Below are 22,207 nucleotides of genomic sequence, written 5' to 3' on the forward strand. Positions count from 1 at the left end.
TTCTATTCCTGCTCTTTATTAATGTTCTGGTTTTCTATCTAAAAGTAAATTACATAGATGAATACAGCACATTCAAATCTGGAATTAGGTAAGTCTTTATTGAAGCTTTAAATGTTAATTCTGCAGCTGTGAGTGGAAGTGTGAATGTGGAATGGTAATTTTGTCACTTCATATTCTCACCTTCAAGTCTGCATAGCCATGAAGTTATGCTTTTAATTGAGCATCAAAATGGAAGCAAGTGTATTTCAAACTAATTACCTGCAGTGACTGTAAACCACCAGTGGTTGTGTTAGCAAACACGTGCCTATTTGTTATGTGTGCTAAGCACAGGGTAGACAGCCTCTTCTGCAGGAAAGAACAATCTCCTAAAGCATAGTATGGGAAAGTTGGCTGAAATATGCATCTTTCGCCAAAGACTCAGATTTTTTTTCAGGCAAGGACCACAAGAGACATGCCACATACCTTGCAGATGCTGTAGGAAGAGGGTTTATGGCAGTAATTTACCGCTAGATCTACCACTCCATTTTCAAGATGGGACTGAGCTGGTCACAGAGTAATTTATCAGTGCCAGGCTCAGTAGTTCCTTCCATATCACCAAGGAGCAGTATTCAGGACTCAGACTACAATCACAATTCAGATTACTTGGCATATCTTGCAACAGCCCAGCTCTGCTGTGAGTCTTGTGGTAAAACCTTCGTCTAGTCTTTGCTCTTTTACTGTTTGTGAGTCAGGAGAGACTCAAAAATCACACTCTCATCACTGCTGCAATACAACTATCATAAATTCACCTTTCACATACCTATCATAAATTCAGACTTTTAAGATTTAAGCACTTTCCATTGCCTTGCTACATACCAAGGCATGTCTAGCTAAAACTAGCAAAGCAAGCTTTACTGCTGCATGAAAACTCAGTGTGGTCAGCTGCCAGAGAAACTGTTATTCACATCCTCTTAAAGTACATTATGTTCAGGCATTTTCAGAATAGAAAACGGAATCTTGGGCACTAGGACAATCGTGTCTAGGGAACAGAATGTCATACAATTTGACAGTCATCATGAAATGAGTTATTTTGCTTTATCATTTTTAAGATAAAAACACAGAAAAAATATATTTCCTTTGTCCAAATATCAACAAAAGTCTTACCAGTTTCAGAGACAGGTTAAGAGACAATAAGAAAACCTTTTTTATTTTGTATTTTTTTCAGATCAACTGTAAGAGGTATTTCTCTTTATTATCCTCTTAATAAACTGTCACAATGCTTACCACTCCAGCCTTTCAGCTTACACTGAAGACAAAGTGATTGGGAAAACCTCTATTCTTTTATTCTTAAACCTTCCAAAGGAATCTACTTTTTTTATATTTAATTTTCCTTGTCCTTTAGTCTCCCTCTGGCCTCTAGACATCATTATAAGTAGCATATTCTGTATTTTTCAGAAGGATACTCCCTCTGCTCCTTTTCTTGTTTTACATTAAAATTCCCTTTAGTATCTGATTTTTTTACAATAATTTTTTTGCCTAAATTAAATTGTTCTGAGTTATTGCTAGATTTGCTGTCAAGAAGGAAAAAAAGAGTGTGTTTTCATTTAAACTTCAGATTCAAAAATTCTAATTGTCTTTTCCTTTCTTTGTAAATCTAAATATAAACCAGGGAGGAAAGGCCAAGAATGACAGAGACAAGAAAAAAAATTGCAACGATAAAAAGCCTGAAAACAGTTCTGACAGCTAAAACATGAAACAAACTTGGTGATAGATACTCTTTCTGCACAGTATGCTTTATCTATTGCATTTTCTCTGCTCTACACTGAGAGTGTAAAAATAGATTTAAAAAGTAGTCCATCATTTGGTAATGCTACTAGGATAAAAACACCAAAAATAATACAATTGGCTTGCTTGATATGAAAATAAATACTTTTTATAAAGCTATCTCCCTTTGATGTTTGATGAGAAAAGACTTTCAGATGTATCTACCAATCCCACCTCATGCTTTCAACCATAAATTAGGAGAGGAAAAGTTCAAGTTAAGCTAGCATTTGGCTACTTCCTGTGTCTTGCTTTGTTGAACTTGGAACCATCTGGGGTCATAGCACGATATCCAAGTACTTTTAAAATTTTCCACGTTGGTGTTATCTAGACCTCTGACCAACACAACACACTTTGCAGACGATGCAGACAAAGGACAATAAAACACCCTACTATCCTGTAAGTAGTGTGACCTATAGTACTTGCGGTCATTTCTATCACACTTAATGAATCAATTAATTGGTTTAGAATGATGATATTTAAGGGAAAGGTTTCTACTTGAGCTAAATGACATTCTGGGATTTGTAAAGTGATAAGGCTGCCTGCAAGGACTGGAAGGTATTTGTCTGTACATGATTGTGCATATGTGTCTGTGTAGGACTGCTCAGATCTACTCTCTAGTAGTGTTTTTCTAGCATACTCAAAAAATAAGGTTCAAATGTTTTACAAATTTGAAAATCTGAGAGCTTCAGTGAAAACCAAGATATATGCTAAAGAAGTTACCATAAAACTGAATTCTAATGCTTTCCAAGTAGGAAGAGGTAGATAATCATATCCCACTATATCCATTACTCAGGTCAGGATCAGTACAAATGTTCCTCATATATTAAAACAGTAAAATTTATGCTATTCATATTTAGTTCAGTTTAACGATGAATGTAACATATAACATCAGGAATCATGGACATGTAGGTTTTAGTGTGGGCTACCAGCAACAGTGTGATGAGTTTGTGAAAAGAGAGGACCCTTCTTCTGATTGCTTTACCTTGCTAAGCTCATTTATTCTATCCCTTCTTGTAGCAAAGTGTGCTTGTTTATGCACAGCTTTCTCATCTTCCCCTCACTGTACCAAATTTTAGTCAAAAGTGCAGCTGCATGTACTGATCTCCAGTTCTGTGGTCATGCTACCCACATTTCATTCTAACCAATGTGTTTTAGCTTAAAAAACCCCTCAAAAATATAAATAAAACTACAATGAAGAGGACTGTATCTAATATGTTAGTAAGAACTAAGATTAGAAAGAACAATATTTATAGAATCTATATTAGATGACTTGTTACTAGACATAAAAAGGAAATATCTGAACTCCGCTAAGGCTTATTCCTCTCATTAAGTGATCATTAAGTTCAAAATCAAATCAAGACTAACCAGTTTGTCTTCAATAGATTATATAACTAGCTATGAAGTAAAAAATTAAGGAAATTCTACATTCTCTATTTTCAAACTATTCCAAACTAAATAGCCAAACTATTTCCCATTTCATCTATTCTTTCATTTAAAAGATTTGTGTATTTATTGTTGATTAGTTGGTGTGAGGGGTTTTGTGCGCCTTTTGGGGTTTTTTCTTCGTTGGTTGGGGTGGTTTTTATGTTTGTTTTGTTCAGGTGTTATTTTTGGTTTTGGGTTTTTAACTGATAGATAGCATCCCTTGTTTTTCAACAAGTTGTTTTCTCAGGGCTTCAAGACTGATATGAAATTCTCTTTGAGATTTTTTTCTTCAAGCTACACAGCACCAACTTCTCTCTTCCTCAGAAGCAATTCTTCTGGACAACTAATCAGTCTCACAGATGTAGATTTTATGCAGTTTTTTACTGAACAATGGTACACCAAACAGGACTAAACTCTTTGAAAAGGACCTTGTCAGTGTGGAATAGGTAAGATCAGCAGGATCTACTCCTGTTTACACATTCTAGCTTCATATTTGACTTTCTTGTTTCACATGATGCTCTTGACCTTTGATCAAAATGCTTTCTAACTCTTTTTCTGGGGATACCTTTAAGTATTATTTATGATTTCTTTGAGATTTGAAAATTGACCCCTAAAAGTCAATTTGATTTTGTTTTGCTGTTTTCTTTCCCTATAACTTTGGAGCAGGGGATGTTTTCATTTGAAATGATTTTACAATTTCTTTTCACCTTCCCATTCTCAGTTCTTCCCCACTGATCAGCAACATTCCTCACATTAGTTTTTCAACACTGTCTCATCCTTACAATCTGTATGTCTTCTGTACAATCTTGATATTTTCTTTTTTTTTCCTCTAATGGATGCCTGTCTCTGTGGTTAAAAGTCTTTTGAAGTAAAAAGAAACAAGAGGCCCCCAAATATTCCAAAATGTTGTCATTAGGCCTTATGCATTAGATGATTCCTTTTCTTTATCAAAAGCCTAATCTGTTTAATTTTTTTGGGTTTGGTGGTCAACATTACCACATAGGTTACTTGCCCTTTCTTCAATACCCATGAAATATAAATAATAATTTATTTTGAATCTCAGAGCAGTTATATAGCTTCCAGATGCATCCATTTCTGCCTGGATATTGAGTTTTTTTTCTGCATTCTATTTTTGTGAGATAACTTTAACCACAGAAAATTTCATGTCTTTCATAGAATATGTGTTGATTTTTACCACTCTTACTTCTGGAATTTACATTATCTATTCTAAATTTTTAAGCATTTCTATCTATACTTCTTAAACTTCATTACACATACATACATACTTTCTGAACCTTGAGCAAAGCCACATTGTTATACACAATTCAAATACGAAGTCCCATATATATTGATGATATTTTTCTACAGCCAGAATGATGGCTTATTATGTTTGTGTCTTGGTGTGCTGAATTTAATGCTGTCAGACACTGTGAAATTTAAACTCATCATTAGCCACAATGAGGATAGGAATTTAAATTCAGAGTGTAGGCTGAAAGCTGCAGGCCATATTTTTTTGGTTGAAATAAATTTTTTCTCAAGTTGCTTCCTGTGTGCAAAATTATTCCTACCTTATAGGAGTCTGCTACGAGTTAGATTTGAAATGTATTGCAGAGCAGTTATTATTGGAATCTATGTTTTTCAGAGCTTTGCCTGCATACCTGCTTTATAAATAGGTTTAGGAAAAACAGTGAAGTCCAAGATGATGTTGGTGGCAAGCTAACTTTTCCTATGAGTAAGGCTTTGTATCAAACTGTCACTGCCATGGACTCAAACAAGACCTTCATGTGAGGCTTTTGCTACTCCACCTAAATTTAGAGTCAATTCATGTAAGTTTGTAAAATATGATGTATGTCATGACAAATGCTTGTATAACCTCACCATGCAGTTGCTAAATACATTAGCTTGTGGTTGCTAAATACATTAGCTTGTGCTTAAAGTTGGGATAAAAGTTTGCTTACGGTTGGATAAAAAAAAAAAAAACCCAACACTTTGTACGGGTTTCTAATATAATTCAGAGAAAACAAAGTGCACTTCTGACATGCCTTACAGTAAGAGGTACATCAGTATATTCTTAGTGAAAAGTCAGATGCCTTCAATATCTCCTGAAAATGTAACAGTATTTCTCCTATTTGGAAAGCTTTACAAAGTGAAATCCAAATTATTTCATCTTCTAGCACCCAGTGAGAATACTGTCCGAGGACAAAGGAAAATATTTTTAGCCTGTAGTGTCACCTTTATAATGTGAGTATTTGGAACCAAATGCTCTTTTTTATTGAACTGAAATCCTAAAGTGTTCTGCAGCCTGACCCTTATCTCCAACAACAGATTTTTTTTTCCAGATATAAATAAACTGCAAAAAAAAAAGGAAACCACAAGCAAGTTCTTTAAGGCAAAGAAAAAAGGAAAATAGAATTGTTGGAGCTCTTTTATGATTCACCTTTCCCTCCTGTGAGTAGCTATATTTTAAAAATAGAGATGGGTCTGGCTGCTGCAAATTAAATGTGCATTTTCAAAACTACAAAGCCTGAGGGCATGTGAGTGTCAGACTGAGCTCAGGTTTAACAGTTAGAATGTTGCTACAAAATCTGATCCCAATTACTACTCAGTTCCTGCATCAAAACCTTTTGAATGTTTAGTCTGTGTTTTCTAAAGAAGCTGTTTTGGTTTGATTTGAGAGTTAGCTCTTAATGGGGCAATTTTCCACTGAGCTTTGATCCTTCCCTAGGTCATTTGGATTTGCCTGGCATCATGTTACTCAGATACCTCAAACTAAAACTATTTTAAATTGCATCTGTAGACTTTACATAGTCCTTCAACAGGAAACGTAGAATATGACTAGGAATATGATACAGACATTGGCAGTTTTTCCTAGAAGTATTAATTCTTACATTGGCCACAAATATCCAATGGCTTAATCTTGGTGTTGAAGACTTAACCTGAAAATCAGATTCACTTGGTAAGGTTGTAACCAGCCTCTGGACTGATGCCACTCTGTACCAGAACAGTGAAAATGGTCCTCACTAACCTAAAGAAACTGTTGTCTGCATTCCGCAAAGGAACAACTCAGTCAAGAACAGAATCATCTTTAAAAAATAAATCCTATGTAACAGAATTAAACAGATTACAGCCCAGAAGGAAAGTACTAAAATCAGTGTTCTCTTGTAACTTATTCTATCATGGGAAAAAAAAGGAAAAAAAAAAAGATTATTTAAGGAGAGTTATTCAGAAAGTATGGATTATAGAAAGGTTGACTCTCTAGGTAGGAGATGATTTCCTTCTACTTCTATATCAAAAGAGTGTTGTTTAGCTGTTTGGGCTTTTTTTTCTTTTCCTTTTTTCTGCCTGACTATATGCTGGCTTCTTCTATGTCTCAGTCTACAGAACAGCCTAGATGAGTATTTTTCACTGAAATGGCTGCAGAGGAACTGAACACATTTTCCTGCTCTGTCAGAACTGTCTGGACATTGGTCTGCTTTTTGGTTTATTCCCTTTTCAGAAAAAAATCTTTCACCAAGACTTATTTCACTTTACATATGTTTCTGAGACCAATTCTTCTTTTCCTTCTTTAAGTGCCAAAAATCAAAATCTTTCTTTTGCGAATAAACTATTATCCTGAGGTTAATGTATTCCTCCAACAGCCCACAGAGTCATTTACAGGCTGGTGTAAGTACATGCTGCTTGGAATCTGAGCTAGCTGGATGTATTTTACCCTTAAATAGAAGATATAAATATATTTAATAATGTCCTGGATAAGAAATTTATTTATTTATTCTCACCATTTGAAGCCTGCCCATAAAGCTTTCAGTTCACAGACAGGTTGGATTCAGATATATATGTGTGATTGTAATCAGCTCTGTAGCTGTACCTCCAGAGTCATGCCCTGACAGGTTGTTTTATCAAGTGGTTACACTACCACAAAATACATTTCAGTCAGAGCTCCTTTAAAGGCAAGAACAGACATTAAGTGCTTTCTTGAGATCTAAATAAGCTTATCAGAAACCTTATTCATCACTGGAGTACATCTTAATGTACTCATTACTCAGGAAACACAGAATTCCTATATATGTGATGCATTTCTTATACTGACAGATGATGATAAAAGAATTCGGGTTCATTCAGTGTTGAGGGCATCAAGAATTTGTCATATCTGCTTAAAGGATTAAATTTTAGTACAACATCAAATACAGTAGTTTTACTGTGGTCAGATAATTTGGCTCCATAAGCCATCTTAAAATGATTAAGTACTGCCCTTCATTTTATGCCACTTCACTCTCCAAACTCCATCTGTCCTGAACGACAATCCACCCACTGAATGTGGAAAATCCAAGATCTTCTTTCCCATTCATACTGAAATTCCTATTCAGTCTTGTTGGGGGTTAGATTTGGTTTTTTTTTTTTCTTCTCACAGAATTTTTTCCCATAAGTTTCCAAGAAGCCTTGATGACTACTTAGTCAGAACAAAAGGAGTACTTGAGAGATATGGCAGCACGAGGCTACACCTATTGTTTCTGAGTCCCTGGAAGTGTCCCTCAGGGGAGAGATGATGAGCTTTGGGAAAGGCAAAAAGACAGATCTGGGGGAGGGGGAGGCACTCTTGCTCTCAGCGCCGAGGAGGACGGTCAGGCTGCCCTCTGCCTCTGCCTCGTCCTGGGAAATCTACAGTCATCTGCTCGTGTAGCCAGGAATCCTGAGCTCGCTTTCTCCAGCCTCTCCCCCCACCGCCGCTGCTTCTTCGGAGCTTGGAGGTTCCCCTGCTACTCTGTAGCCCTGCCCTGCCCAGCCCTGCCGGGACACCCCTGCTGCTCCAGCTGCCAGCGCAGAGCTCCTCATCTCTTCCACTGGCCCGGGACTTTCCTTCCTTCCAGTTCGGCCTCTCGGAGCCCTGCAGGGGCACCGAGATCAAACTGCTCTGGGCTTTTGTAAAAGAAAGCCCTCGAGGTTCTTGGTGCTGTTTATTATTGATGCTCTAGTTGTTGTTTGTTTGTCGTTTTGTCATATATACTAGTAAAGAACTGTTATTCCTACCCCCATACCTCTGCCTGAAAGCTCCTTTAATTTTTTTTTTTTTAATTGGAATAATTTGGAGGGAGGGGATTTGAATTCTCCATCTCTAGGGAGGTCCTGCCCTTCCTAGTAGATATCTGTCTTTCAAACCAAGACAAGTCTCTCAGTGCACTAGATATAAGCCTACTGTAATAACCACATACATCAAATAATAAGTTATTTTTCCACATTTCAGTACTTGTTATAAATATTTTATTTCTACTTCTCCAACCTAATTTACAATTCAGATATATTTCTTCATAATTCTGTCATATTTCCTTTTTATAGCCATAAGCCATATTTCTATTTTATAATTTTCTTTTAACTACCCCGGAAGACCTTTCTATATTCCAATTACCTGCAGACTCCCAGTCCTGCAGCATAGTCCTAAAATCAAAACCGAAGAATTGATGCACTCTTCTGCATATTAATTCTGAATATTATTAGAATATTATCAGACTATAAGTATGCTGGAACCTTCTGAATCTTTGTTGATACATCAAGGCTCTCATCTTTCATCTAGAGAAGTCTATGACTGATCAAAAGCCAGACTGAATCCACTGTAAGCATATAGTTTAGTCTAATGAAAAAGATACTTGCAGCCCTTCACGTATTTTTTCCTGACACTGTTTTGGTATCAAAGTGAATTTGACCTATATACATCCTGCTACTAATATAAGAAAGTTACCAAAGTATGTACTCCACTGTCCTTTTCTGACTTCCATTTTTCTACATGATTGTCCTATTTGACAAGAAAGAAGTCATAATGACCTGCAAATTTTTTATGCCTCTCTTGTTTCTCCTAGTACTGCTGGCAAAAATGTGCAAACATTTTTACAACTGCAATTCCCCCAGTGAGAACTTTTATGTTTGAAATATTGGAAAAAAGTGATCCTCAACCAATTAGATCAGGTCATACAATACAGACGTGGAATTCATGTATCTGAAAAATCTGGGTTTCCTAAAAAGCTGAACTCTAGAGAACTAAAATCTTGGTAAAACTGAAAAGTTTCTAAATAGCTCCTTATTTCTATTTTGAGAAAAAGCATTACTGTTGACATGTTAATTATCATAACAAAAAAATTCAGTTCTATCCAGAACTGGATAAAGGACTTCAGATCCTGTGCTAAAACAGACTATACCACACAGATATGCAGCAGTAAGAAAGAAAATAATCCAGCAATTAAGAAAGTTTAAGATTAATTTGATTTCCTGAAGGGTAAGTAGTATTTTCCAAACAATTTAGACTGTGTTATTTAGAAAAAAATATATAGCTGATTTGCTACATCTAGAAAACATAATTGGACTTGACTGTAGAACAGCAATGGCTTCTGACTGATGACCTATCATTTAATTTGCAAATCTATTTTTGCTTTGCCTTTTTAAAGCATGATTAATAAACATAAAAAGTCAGATGTGCAAGTATACATATAGAAGCTATGTAAACTTGGAACAAAACAAATTATAGTATAGCTTTGATGGGTCTTGGAAGAACAGCAAGAGATAAAATCATGTTTAAATAAAGAATGTTAGAGAAAAGTGAAGGAATTATATAAATCAAAAGAAAATGTAGGAGAGAACATGAGAGTTAAATTACTGTCTAGTCTCCTTTGAAATCATAGAGAGAAATATCTTTTTCATAAAGAAAAATGTTTGTAAATCTTGGATAGAAAAGTATACATTGAATGGGAAAAAAGAGAATTTCTGATACTGTGCATTTAGCCTTAGCTAAGAAAGCCACCTCAGAAGACAAGGAGAAAAAAATCTCATTTACATTGTCAAAAAAAAGTAGTTGTAGTTTGACTAAAACTAAGTGAGTTTGAGGTTCCTTCATTCTTCTTATACATCCTTCTTGACTGCTAACTAGGAGTTTGCTTTAAGGAAAAAAAAACCAAAAAAACCCCAAAACAAACCCAACAAACTGTACTAAAAGAGCCATCCAGTAAAGGTTTTTATATAACTTTGTTTCACAGCATTGTCTCAGAAAAATGTACGATTAAGGGATTCTTAATCTTTCTCAGAAGTGCTCTGGCAGGCTAAAGCTGCCCCATGATGTGTGCTTGTACTCTTGTCAACAAGGTTGACCAGTACAGCTCTGCTACGAGAGTATCTTACAGAGATCATATTCCAGTTGCAAGAGAAATTAAATAAAAGGAAGAAAATTTTGAATTAAGATTTAAATAAGAGAAGTAAAAATCAAACAGACACTCTTATTCTGTGGCTGCAGAGAGACAGAAGAATACTGTGATGCTACAGATGCTGTCCATTGGAACAGCAGGGTGAATATAAAAAATGGAGAAAGGTTTAACCATGTGCAGAAAGTAACCTGTGAGCCCACCAGAAAATGAGCTTCTCATTAGTACTTGTTTCCCCAGTTCTCTAACAATATGTTCACTTCATCAATCCTCTTTCCTCCCTCTAAATCTCTATGATATGTGTTAAACTTGGTGGCAGGAGGAATCTCTGTGCAAAAGGACAATAGACAGCTCAAATTCTAACAGCTCTCTCTAACAACACTAAATTTGAATGCTTTTTCTTTTTCTCTTGAGTAATAAAGCAGAAAAGAGCTAATGCAGTTAAAAGAAAAAAGCAAAACTAGCAATGTAAGGAAGAATAAGAAGTTTAAACTAAACCAGCCCAGCCAATTGCCTAATTTTAAAGTGAGAGACTCTTAATATACAAATATATCACTGCAATATTTCTAAACCAAGAAGTACTACTTCTGATTCTATATTTGCTTTATCTGCGAAATAAACTCTTATCTGGATAACTCTATTTCTACTACACTCTTCTTCTTGGAATAGGCTGCCTATATAAAAATTTACAAATAAAAATGTTACAAAAAAACCAGCAAGTCGCTTTCAAGTTTTTTAATCAAGAATTTCTTAGACTGATTTATGATAGATTGCTTTTAAAAGCTGAGCATTAAAAACATTATTCCGAATGGAGGAAAAATAATATACAAAAAATCCCACATTGCCATGGCAGTTTACAAATGCCCATGGGCATACTTTGAAAATTAATTACCAAAATAAATCATTTATTGGACACATTCACAGTGAAGTGTTTCCAAATAGACACTATTGATTGCTACAGAAGAAAATAAAGTAATTTCATTGTAGTACCATTCTTAAATAAATACATGTGAGAGATTTATCTCCAAATAAGCACACCTTATTTTCCCTTTTTTATATTCAGTTTTTGTTTTATTTCTTCTTCCATAATTCCTTTCCTATATTCACCCCAAGGCACCATGATAATAAAAACACAAGCTTGAGAAAAATAAACTAAAGAAAAAATTCTGGTTGATGTTTGACATTACAATTGCCTGCCAGATTTCATCAGTCATATCATGCCATGTGGAGTAATACAGTCTGATGCTGCTCACAGGGACTCATCACCTTTCAAGTGTTTGCTGAAAAATTGAAAGGTAGCACACAATCTTTGGATAAAATTAAAAATCTTTGGATAAAATTTGGATAAAATTCTTATAGTGCCAAGTGTTTGATTAAAAAATAATGATCATGACATCAAAAACTTGTGATTGCATTTCTCAGTGGCGGGGAATATAATTCTTAGAACCATATGTAAGATATTTTATTTTTTAACTTATGATAGATACTTTGACATCTTTGACATCCTGTGTCAATTGCACATTTAAGATTAGTTTTCTCAGCCTGTAGTATTATGACCAAGTTTGAGCCCTAGCAGGATCCAGCATGATTCTCTTTTCCCACATTTCACATGATGGGGCCCTGCTTTCCTGCAGATTGCTGAACACCTCACGGCCCATGGAAAGCAGGGAATTAATTCCTTGTTTTGCTTTGCTTGTGCGTGTGACTTTTGCTTTACCTAATGAAGTGTCTTCTTCTCCACCCATGAGGGTTTTTTTTTTTTACCCTTCCAATTCTCTCCCCCATCTGCACTGGTGGAGGAGTGAGTGAGTGGTTGTGTAAGGCTTAGTTTCTGGCTGTGATAAAACTATAACAGCAACCTTTATTTCATTATAAACTAATACAGCCCAGTCAAGGCAAAGTTTTTCAGCTGAGCTTCATGAAATCTTAATTCATATGGAAATTAGACTTGATACTTTGTGTACAGAAAAAAACAAAGGTCACCATATATAATATTTTTTATCATTTTGAAGGAGTATTACCTAAACAAATGACACACACACCACAAAACAATGCGTAATGGTAACATGTTAGTCAAAACACAGTGGTAAGTGTGATTTGTACCATAGTTGATCCTGCAGAGTTTAAATTCAAATCTACTTTTAGAGGAATTGATATTTAGATTATGCATTATGTTTTGGTTGGTCAAACAATCACTGATGATGATAAGATGTTTTCTTCTCCAGTGGATTAAAATTTTGTAGAAGACTGAGAGTTTAATTACTACTAAAGGTAATAAAAAATATGTTTACATCCATTTAGAATCTTTATAATTACCATACCTGTTACTTTCAGTCTGTCGGCTCCAATGACAATCTCATCTTCATCTGCAGAAAACAATACTTTTCCACCATCACTTGCTCTCACTTCAAATCTCTTACACTGAGCTTCCACAGCATCAGCTCCTGAAATCAAGGAAGCGATCATCACACCTAAGATAGTTCGTAGAATTAATCATCGGCATAAATAGAATATCCAAAACTTATCAAATCCATGACGCTTTACTAAAATATCTGGCTTTCTGTAAGCCTGATAGATAATTTGCATTATAAAATACTGTTAAAATAGTTTACAGAAATAACTGTGAAAAAACATCTATATCAGCATTATGTGGAAATCAACACTAAAATTTAGAATGCACTTAAATACTGAGATCTTGAAATGCCAATTCAGACAGAGCTTTCTGGGGTTGTTCAGTTTAAATTGCACTTTCTTGCCAATGTAAAAATAAAGATAACACATGACCCTATTCCATCAAGAACACAAATCAACAGAGCAGAAAAGGGTATTTTTCATTCAGTTCTACTGCAAACTTAGACAATGGAATAACAACAACAACAACAAAAAAAAAAAACAACAAAAAAAACCACACCAAAACAAATAAAAACATTAACTAAATATCAAAAATTATGTCATATATTATGAAACAATATTACCAAATGTCTCAAAGCTCAAAAACCCTAAAATAATTCTGAAATTGGACAGATATATGGAATTGAACTAATGACAATGAAGAAAGTTTGCCGATACTGAGTCTTTAAGTTTGCTATGATTATCAATTACAAGTCTTATTCTCCAGTGTTTTGTGCACTAAATTGTTTCTGAAAATTTTATTTTATTAATAAGTGAAAGCAAATATCACTTCTGAAAATGGCATTGAAAAGCAATCAGCTGCATATGGCACAACAAGATATAAAGCACGATACATTATTTCAGGGAATAATAATTTGAAATTTTCTCTATGATCCCTAATTAAACCTGTAATGTATTCCTGGAATAAACCTATATGCATAAAGATTATATGGAGGGTATTATGGACAAAGAAATTTATATATATTATTTCAGTTTAATAATCTGGTTTAAAAGTTTGTAAAAAATTCCTGCCTCCATAATATGTAAGTTTTTTGTTTAATATGCAAATGCGTAATATCAAATATGTAATAAGGAAGACAAAAACTGTGATAATGAATTTTGGTCAAGGAACTGCTTTAGTAGCTCACTTTGCAGAATCAGCTATGTAATCAAAACAATTCCTCTTACTTTCAGATGAACTTATGTTTGTACTGTAAAAAAATTCTGGGAGTTTTTGATTCATGGAGAAAAAAGAAAATGAAAAGAAATTATCAAAATACTTGTGATGATTAATTTTGCTGAATTTAGATATTTTTATTCTTTAAATATGTAAAATGGTGTTTTCTCCCCCCCTCCTCTGCTGAAGCTTTTTTAAAATATGTTAATCAGGTTGTTGGCTTTGATTTGAAAAAATACAAAATCTTTGTAAAAACAGACAGGGGCAGATTTCACATTTCAGATGCAGATGTTTGGGGATGCCCTTGGTCTGCAACCATACTAATGGTTCAGAAAACCTAAGGAAAATTACAAATAACTTAATACTAAATGGTTTTATCTTTATTTAAGAGCTGATGATAGCTTAGCCATCCAAAATTAAGTGGCATTATAAGTACTGTGATGTTACTAATTTACACCCATCAAAGTTGTTAGCTCTGTAAGGAAAAGAAATCAACAGAAAATGTGTCAGAAATCAAAAAGAGAAAAGACCTGCCACATTCTTACTCATTATATATCACTGTAAGTGACAGCCCATGTTTCAAAAACGGCTTTTTAAAACTTATGGTGTATTTAGGATAATATAGGTTTTCAAAAATTACTTAAATAACAATGATCTGGAACTTTTACTAAGGTATGCATATATTTTAGATGTCATTTGTGTTGCTTCAGAATCACATTGCATAAAAGTACACCTAGAATTCAGCTAGTCCAAAATATCATTACAGGAAGTAAATAAATTTTAATTCTAAAATAAATGGGCTTCTACTTCATGTTTCACTCAGGACTTAATAGTGTATTACTTGGTATTACTTACTTATTGCTGAAATGCTAGTGTGTTCAAGGCACTTGAAAGTTTACTAAAAAACATAATACATGTTAAATCTGTCTCTTTGACATAGAACCAGTTTGTGAATGTTATAAAACTGGTTTCGAAAAGTTAAACTGCCTGCAGAATAATCAGTGCTATCAAAATGGAATTCTGTTTCATTACATTTTCATTTCCCAGCTGAAATAGGAGCAAGCAGTTGCATTTGCAATGTATTAGGGTATTATCTTCTTAGCTGTAAAGCAAATTGCTCTGTTCCAAAAACACTCTACAAACATATACATCTCATAAAATGTCTGAATCTTTAATAGTACTACTAACAAACATGATGCATCAAGTCTAAGAATATTATGCATGAACAAAGGAAATACTTTGAAATTCTAATCTCAAACTTGTAGAGCCATCACCATTTTCAGCAAATCATAATCTGCTTGAATAATGCATACTTCAGTCCAGAGAATCATGTATGAAAATCTATCTTCTAAATTCTGTTTGGAAAGGTAATTTCTATCAAACACATGGCTACCAGAAAAGCTGTTTATCTTTGCTACTTTTTACTGCATCGCTGTTCTACTTCATACGAGACACGGAGCTGGCTCCTTAACGGCTTTAATCCGGTTCAAGAGATGTCTATGACAAACTCTTCTCTCAGCTTATGTTCAGGAAAACTATTTACTTGTAAATTCAGTTGTATAATTCTCAATTAAATTATTATGTTTCTGTGAAATTCCTTTCATTTAAAGTATAGAGATGAAAAGTTTATGTATCGTGTTCATATATACATGGTATGTAATGATGGTTTATAACACATGCTTATTGCACAGCAGTTGCATATTGAAACTATCATTAAACCAGCTACACTTAAAATGGTACAAAACCTAAAATTGTTCATTTCAGCTGTAGTGAAGATACATTAAATTAAAATGTTGGGCAGTACATGCAGTAAAAAATAGAGAAAATTATGGTTCTGTAATCCAGATTAACAGTAATAGAGATTAAATTTCAAAATACAAAACTATTTTGATTTTGTAGAGTTTGACTTACTAATAAAGTAATATAATAATAATAATATGAAGAATGCATGTTCTAACATTTTACATTTTAAAGTCAATGATTACTTACAGTACTTCATTATTTTTCAGAAATACTCATTAGAGCCACTATTTGCTGTGATAATAAATAGTAACAGGAACTCTCCAGTCTTACAAGGTTTAGATGTGATTACAAACACTAGCAGTTGTGTCTGATTTGTCAATCACCTTCCATGTGCACCTGGCACAAAACAAATTCAGACATAGAAAAAGAAAAAATCAATAATCTTAAATTAAATATAGAGATTAGAATTCAAATGGAATTACCAAAAATTGATCCTTATAAATAGGAAACATAATAAAGTTCAATATACTTTCTTCAGGTTCTTCAATGAAAAATGGGTCATTTAAACATTTATTAAATGCAGAATTTTATGCAGAGTTTGGATGACAAAGAAAGTCACTTTTTTTAGAATGTGTTGATGCTTCTGAGATTGGGATTAAAGAGATAAAGCATTTTTAATAAAGATTCAACACTCATTTGGGTCTAAGATCAGTTTTTGAGAAGTTTACACCTAGATAATTTTTTAAATATTCATAGGAATGTTAGATATTATGGTATTTTGTCCAGCAGAGATCTTAAAAAGAATTCAGTGAATGCAAGAGGAATTGTGAAAATGAAGGATTCATAACACCTTAACAGAAGTATTGAGGAATTTGGAAAAGAAAAAGAGAACTTTCAGCCAAGAGCAAAACACCTACAAAAAACAAAGATTCACAACAATCAATCAGAACATATTCTGTGTTCCATCTGCTGAGGAAGAGAAGGGACCATCTTCACTATATCTAAAAAGTGTGAAAGTATAGGGTAAAAGACCCCTTAGCTTGCTCTGTCAATAGTTGGTGGCCATGCTGTAGAGATGTCAGAAAGCTACTGCTCTACTGATCTTCAAGGTTTCCTATTCTGAATGATTATCTACTCAGACAAGGGAAGCTGGAGCAAATAGTAGATGAGAAGAACACATTTGAACAACAGCTGTCAACATAAATTATTAGCATAGGAATAAGCCACACATTATTATAAAAGGAAACTCAGTAGAACCATCTGAATCAGGCAGGACACTTCCTTCATCACAATCTATGGACCCAGTAAGATCCATGAATGATTAGTGATATTACAGGTTTAGGACTTTGTCAAATGAAATCTGACAGAAAATGTTCTGCCCTCCCAGGCAGATTTCACTTCCAGGAACTTTGTAGAATCTTAGAATAGTTATGGTTGTAAAAGACCTCTAAGATCATCGAGTCCAACATGAACCCAGCACTGTCAAGCCCACCATTGATGTGGTATATCAGTTTCCTTGACAAAGACATCTGAAATACTCTTACCTCTGCAATAGACAGAATACATCCTTCCCGCAGTCTGCCCTCCTGGTGCATCCTGACAGTGGAACCCCAGCTATGGTGGAAGCAGCATACAAGTTGCAGCAGACAACACTCTCCACTCTACTTCTTCATGAGGCCACAAAAACTCAAGAGAAATTCTGTGCTTTTCTGCCTCTATCCCTAACATATGGTAATTTCCATGAGACTCAGAAATTACATGGCTGAACAGACCTTTGGTCTGATCAGATACAGCTGTTCACAATTTCATCAGCAATACACATGGGTGAATGAAAGTAAACTGTGATTCTTTGCTTCTTGAAGGTTGTGTGAGCTCTAAGTCAACACATTTATTTTGCTTCTGTAATGGTTAAAAGGATGTGCATTATCGGTAATTTTAGCTATAATATCTTAATTGCTTATATGAGTCCTTAGATAAGAAGGCCAAGCAAGACACAGGAAGATATATCAGGCACCAAAATTTATCTGTAGGACTTCACACTGTATGTTTTGCTCTACTTATAATCCCGTTAAGTTTAATTTATTCAAAACATGATCTGGATTCTTGAACTGAGGCTTGTAGCAAGTAAAATGACTTTTGTATCTGACTGATTATTCTCAAAATACTTATAATACTCATAATGTGTTATAAACAGCTAAAATATAATAATATAATAAAAAATATTTATTATATTATATATCACATAAAAATATAAAATATAATAAACCAATACATATAATAATAGTAAAAATATATATGGTTTATGTAAATGGATATATTTTAAATTAGATCATTAAATAAAGTATTTAATATATAAAAGGAACAGTAGGTTAAACTACAAATAAATATATACTATTTATTATTACTAGATCTATTACATTATCTTTCCTACATGTTTTCCTTTATTGTCCAGGAATCTTTCTTTGTGACATCAATAAATAGACACACTATATTAACTTCTTTTTACAGCTGCATTTATCAACTTAGCTTTCATTGACAAGTTCCAAAGTCCAGCTCAGGCAACTGTATTATTTATAACTCTAACATATTTTTTACAGTACAAAATGTGAATGGGGGTAGAAAACTTACTAGTTTTCCTTCCTCATGATGAATGCAACCAAAATATTACTAAATCCTAAGAGAATTTTCCAAGTTTTTAGTCTTATCCTAAACCCTGTAATTTTTAGCTTTCTGTGATGTGATTAGTTTTTACAATATAAATAATTTATAAAGCTGAACATAGACCTTTTGGAAGCTGAGGCTTACTGAAGCAGTCTGGGCACTGCTTTTCCATACAAATTTAGTGGGAATATTTCCATTCTCTTTGTTAGCTGAACTAGGCCATAAGGCTATAATTATGCTGTTTGGTCACTACATTTTATGAAAATACGGAGTTATTTCTAAGTAGCTGCACATTCCACTTAGGAGAAATAAGAGTTAAAAATAGACAGAACAATTGATAGTGAGATACCTACCTGCTGTACTTGATGAACACCACATTCAAACCAAATAGCAAGAGCACACAGAAATAGTAAGGGGAGTTATGAAATATCTTCATTAGATAGATGAAACTCAGAGACAAAACAGGACTGTTGAATTTCCCCTTGGGAAATCCAACATCTTGCAGATCATAAGGCCACTCATTCATTGCTAAACCTGTTATTATTTATCATTATATATTTCCTTCAGGTCAGACGAATGTTCCACCAATTTACCAGAAATTCTACTGAAAATTCACTGATGCATATATCTCTACATCTCTGCTTTATTCTTTTCTTTAAAACAAATCTGATGTTTGACTTATTTGCATTTTTGAGGCCTTATCTCTCATCTGCATGCTCTCTAAAACACCTGCTAGTAGTGCAAGGATCTTGATGCATCCTGCATTATCACTCTGAGGTAACTGGATTGAAAAGGAAGTTGGATGAAGTGAAATACATTCATGTAACCCAATGGTTCCTTACCTTTCCTCTTACTCATTTATCCTGTGACCTTTTTAAATAACTGTTATGGATCTTTGTGAAGATTTAAAAAGAAAAGCATTTCAGTTCTGTCATTTTACTGGTAATATTCTCTGAAAACATTAGACAGTTATTCTGAGATTTTTTTCTACCCTGCAGGCATTTTGAATTTTTTTTTGTGTTTTATTAATAGAAATTAAAAGTTAGTAAATAATTTTGCTCATATTCACAGAACCATTCAAGTAGGAAAGACCTCCAAACTCATGGAATCCAATCTTTGACCAATCCTCACCTTGTCAATATATTCTCTAGGTACTTTTGTTAGTAAGAGGCTAGCTTTGCATCTTCCTTTTTCCCCCCCCGAGTTTATAAAAATGATACAAATTTTTGTTCCAGATGCTTTTGGCAGTTTCCCATAGACTTTAAATAAAATCTGTTGTGACTCAAAATATGGCATAAAATAACTCACAATGTAGGGAATTAGACCATTATAATGTTTCTGAAAGCAAATCAGACTTCTTTGAGATAAAGAATTGAATTAATCACAGTTTCAGAGAGAAGACCCAAACAAAGGACACAAGCTACCAGAGTACTTAGAAGCTTTCATGAAAATGTTAAAAAACCCCACCATTTTACATTTTTATAGTATTTATTCAATACTGATGGCTACTATATAAGGAAGAATAAAAAAGTATAATTTTGACAAACTGCCTATTTCTCTGATTATCTGCTTTAGCTAGAAAGTTCAAATACCCTGAAGCTATCTATGCAAAAGGTCTTAACATTTCATATAATCACACTTTATCTGAGAAAGATTTAATGAAAGAATGTACAGAATACTAAAAGATACACGACTCATCCACAAAAAGGCTACCACTGGGTACTACTGGGTAGTAAAACAAACAAAAAAGCATAGCCTCATGACCAGAAAATGATAATTTCGAACCCTTCTGCTACTTGGCAGATCAGTGAAATGCATTTGCAGATTTCTGAGCAGCTAGCATTCGCTATGATGATGGCACAAGACGATGAGGGCTTAAACCTAGCTCTCAGGATTTCTACATTATCCATTTAGGAAATTACTTGTCTCCTTGCCCTTGACAGTGGGACAAGTGCCAGAAAGCTGCAGAAGCAGGATAAAAGCAGATTTGGTCTCTTAGCTTCTGGAAGTGTCTCTTTTGATTAATGTTCTCAGTGGAGTTCATTGTTGACTTGTAACACGTAAGATGCAATTCAATTCACTGATGAAGATGTATACCTCAGCCAGTTACCCTGCTGACACTGAAATTCTGTGTCATTGTGATTTGAACCACTGCCAGATTGTCTGCCTTTGAAATACCCTACTTGTGAAGGCTACACTGATACCCTTGGGAAATCTGAAGTGTCCTTTAAAGAGTGTATGATTCTGTATCTGGAAAGAAATATAACCTAGATGCAGATGGATGTTTGAATTCAGAGACAAGACCTGCAGCATAGGTGGAATTTTTGTCTGGACTCGCTGAAAGCTTTCGCATCAGAAGTATGGCAAGCCAACCAGAACCACTCAACTAGAGAAAAATAAATGTGCTAAATTAGCACCTGGCTGCTTCTTCTGCATCAGAAACAAAATGGGTAGAAATCTTTAAGTGTGTGAAAAATTTGAGGTTGTCACAAATACCTTGGTGATATGTATGATAAAAAAGCAACAAAACAACTTCTGCAACCAAAATATCTGCAACCAAAATAACACAAAAGCAAAATCACGAAGTTTTGGAACCCTAATATTGTAACAACTTATTTTAAAAGCAAGATAGTCCTTAATTTTGGTTTGGAAAAAAATGATCACTCTGTATTATTTTGAGCTCTAACTCATGCTAGTGATTCAGTGAATGATAGCTATTCCCAATGACTAATTAATTTCAGATTTATGGAATGTTTTTCTTCACAGGAAGAAATCTAGTCAAATTCAAAAATATTCATCTAATCATTAATTCAATGCCATCTGTTCCAAATTCAGTTACAACTACAATATTTATCATTCTAAGAATAACCTCAGGAAAAAGAAGTTATTTACAGATATACATTTATGTATAAAAGAATTTTTTGAATGTATAATAAATATACCTTTAACAATGCAGTACATGCTTGAGACAAATTACATCAAGACAGCTCTGCCCATCTACAAATAGCACAATCAAATATGTCTAGTATTGGCATAATATAGAACTTGAAACTTAGTCCTGTTCTAAATAGAGGTTAAAAAAAGACAAATAAACAATTTCATTTATAAATAAACAAAAAAAGCATCAGTCTTCTATGTGTGGGTATTAATTGCTATTTTCCAATGTATTTTTAAAGTTACAATGTTACATTAAAGATGGTTTTGGAACCATTTTTTTATGGGACTTGGTGAAGTGCAATAAATAGAAATTAAACTTCCAATATTGATGTTTTTAGAAAACAATATTAATTGCAACATAACACTGAGATGAAATTTCTGATAGCCTAAAGATATGTGAGGGGAAAATCCATAAAACTGAAATATTTTTATGATTTATTTTTTAATACTAGTCAACTAATTGATATGAACCAGAACTCGCTATCTAAGAGGTTCACAATCTCATATGGACAAATAATTTTCATGGGCAAACACAAATGTTTCCAAGCCTGACTGTTCATTTGCAAGAATCTCTTTCAAAAATAGAAACAGACTAATTCCCCATGGATGCTTCAATAATAAAACTGATAGAACTCAGACTTCTTAAAGATAACTTGGCTGAAGAAAGAATCTAAGTCTACAAATCAAATTAATTCTCACACCTATGTTTGAAAAATCTCTTTGCTGTTATTTCAACACCTTTGAGAAGATCAGCATGCTGTTGAATTTCCACCTCCTTCCACCTCAGTGTTCTCTGCAACTCTGAAATAAAGAACACCAGAAAGATCTCACTGCTCTTCTATTTCTTTTAAATTGTTTTTTGTGTTTATTTAACTTAAAATAGGCTTCTCAT

General features: G+C 33.9%; 1 protein-coding gene across 6 annotated transcripts in view; it reads right to left on the reverse strand.

Moving 5' to 3' along the window:
• SGCZ (sarcoglycan zeta) overlaps positions 1-22,207 on the reverse strand; it is a 445,512-nt gene that overhangs the window by 38,052 nt on the left and 385,253 nt on the right. For all 6 annotated transcript variants that reach the window (XM_063402015.1, XM_063402017.1, XM_063402018.1 and 3 more), the window contains one exon: positions 12,728-12,850. In XM_063402015.1, coding sequence (XP_063258085.1) covers positions 12,728-12,850 — 123 coding nt within the window. The remainder of the gene's footprint in view (positions 1-12,727; positions 12,851-22,207) is intronic.

The sequence above is a fragment of the Prinia subflava genome, chromosome 7, assembly GCF_021018805.1.
Source record: "Prinia subflava isolate CZ2003 ecotype Zambia chromosome 7, Cam_Psub_1.2, whole genome shotgun sequence".
Lineage (NCBI taxonomy): Eukaryota > Metazoa > Chordata > Aves > Passeriformes > Cisticolidae > Prinia > Prinia subflava.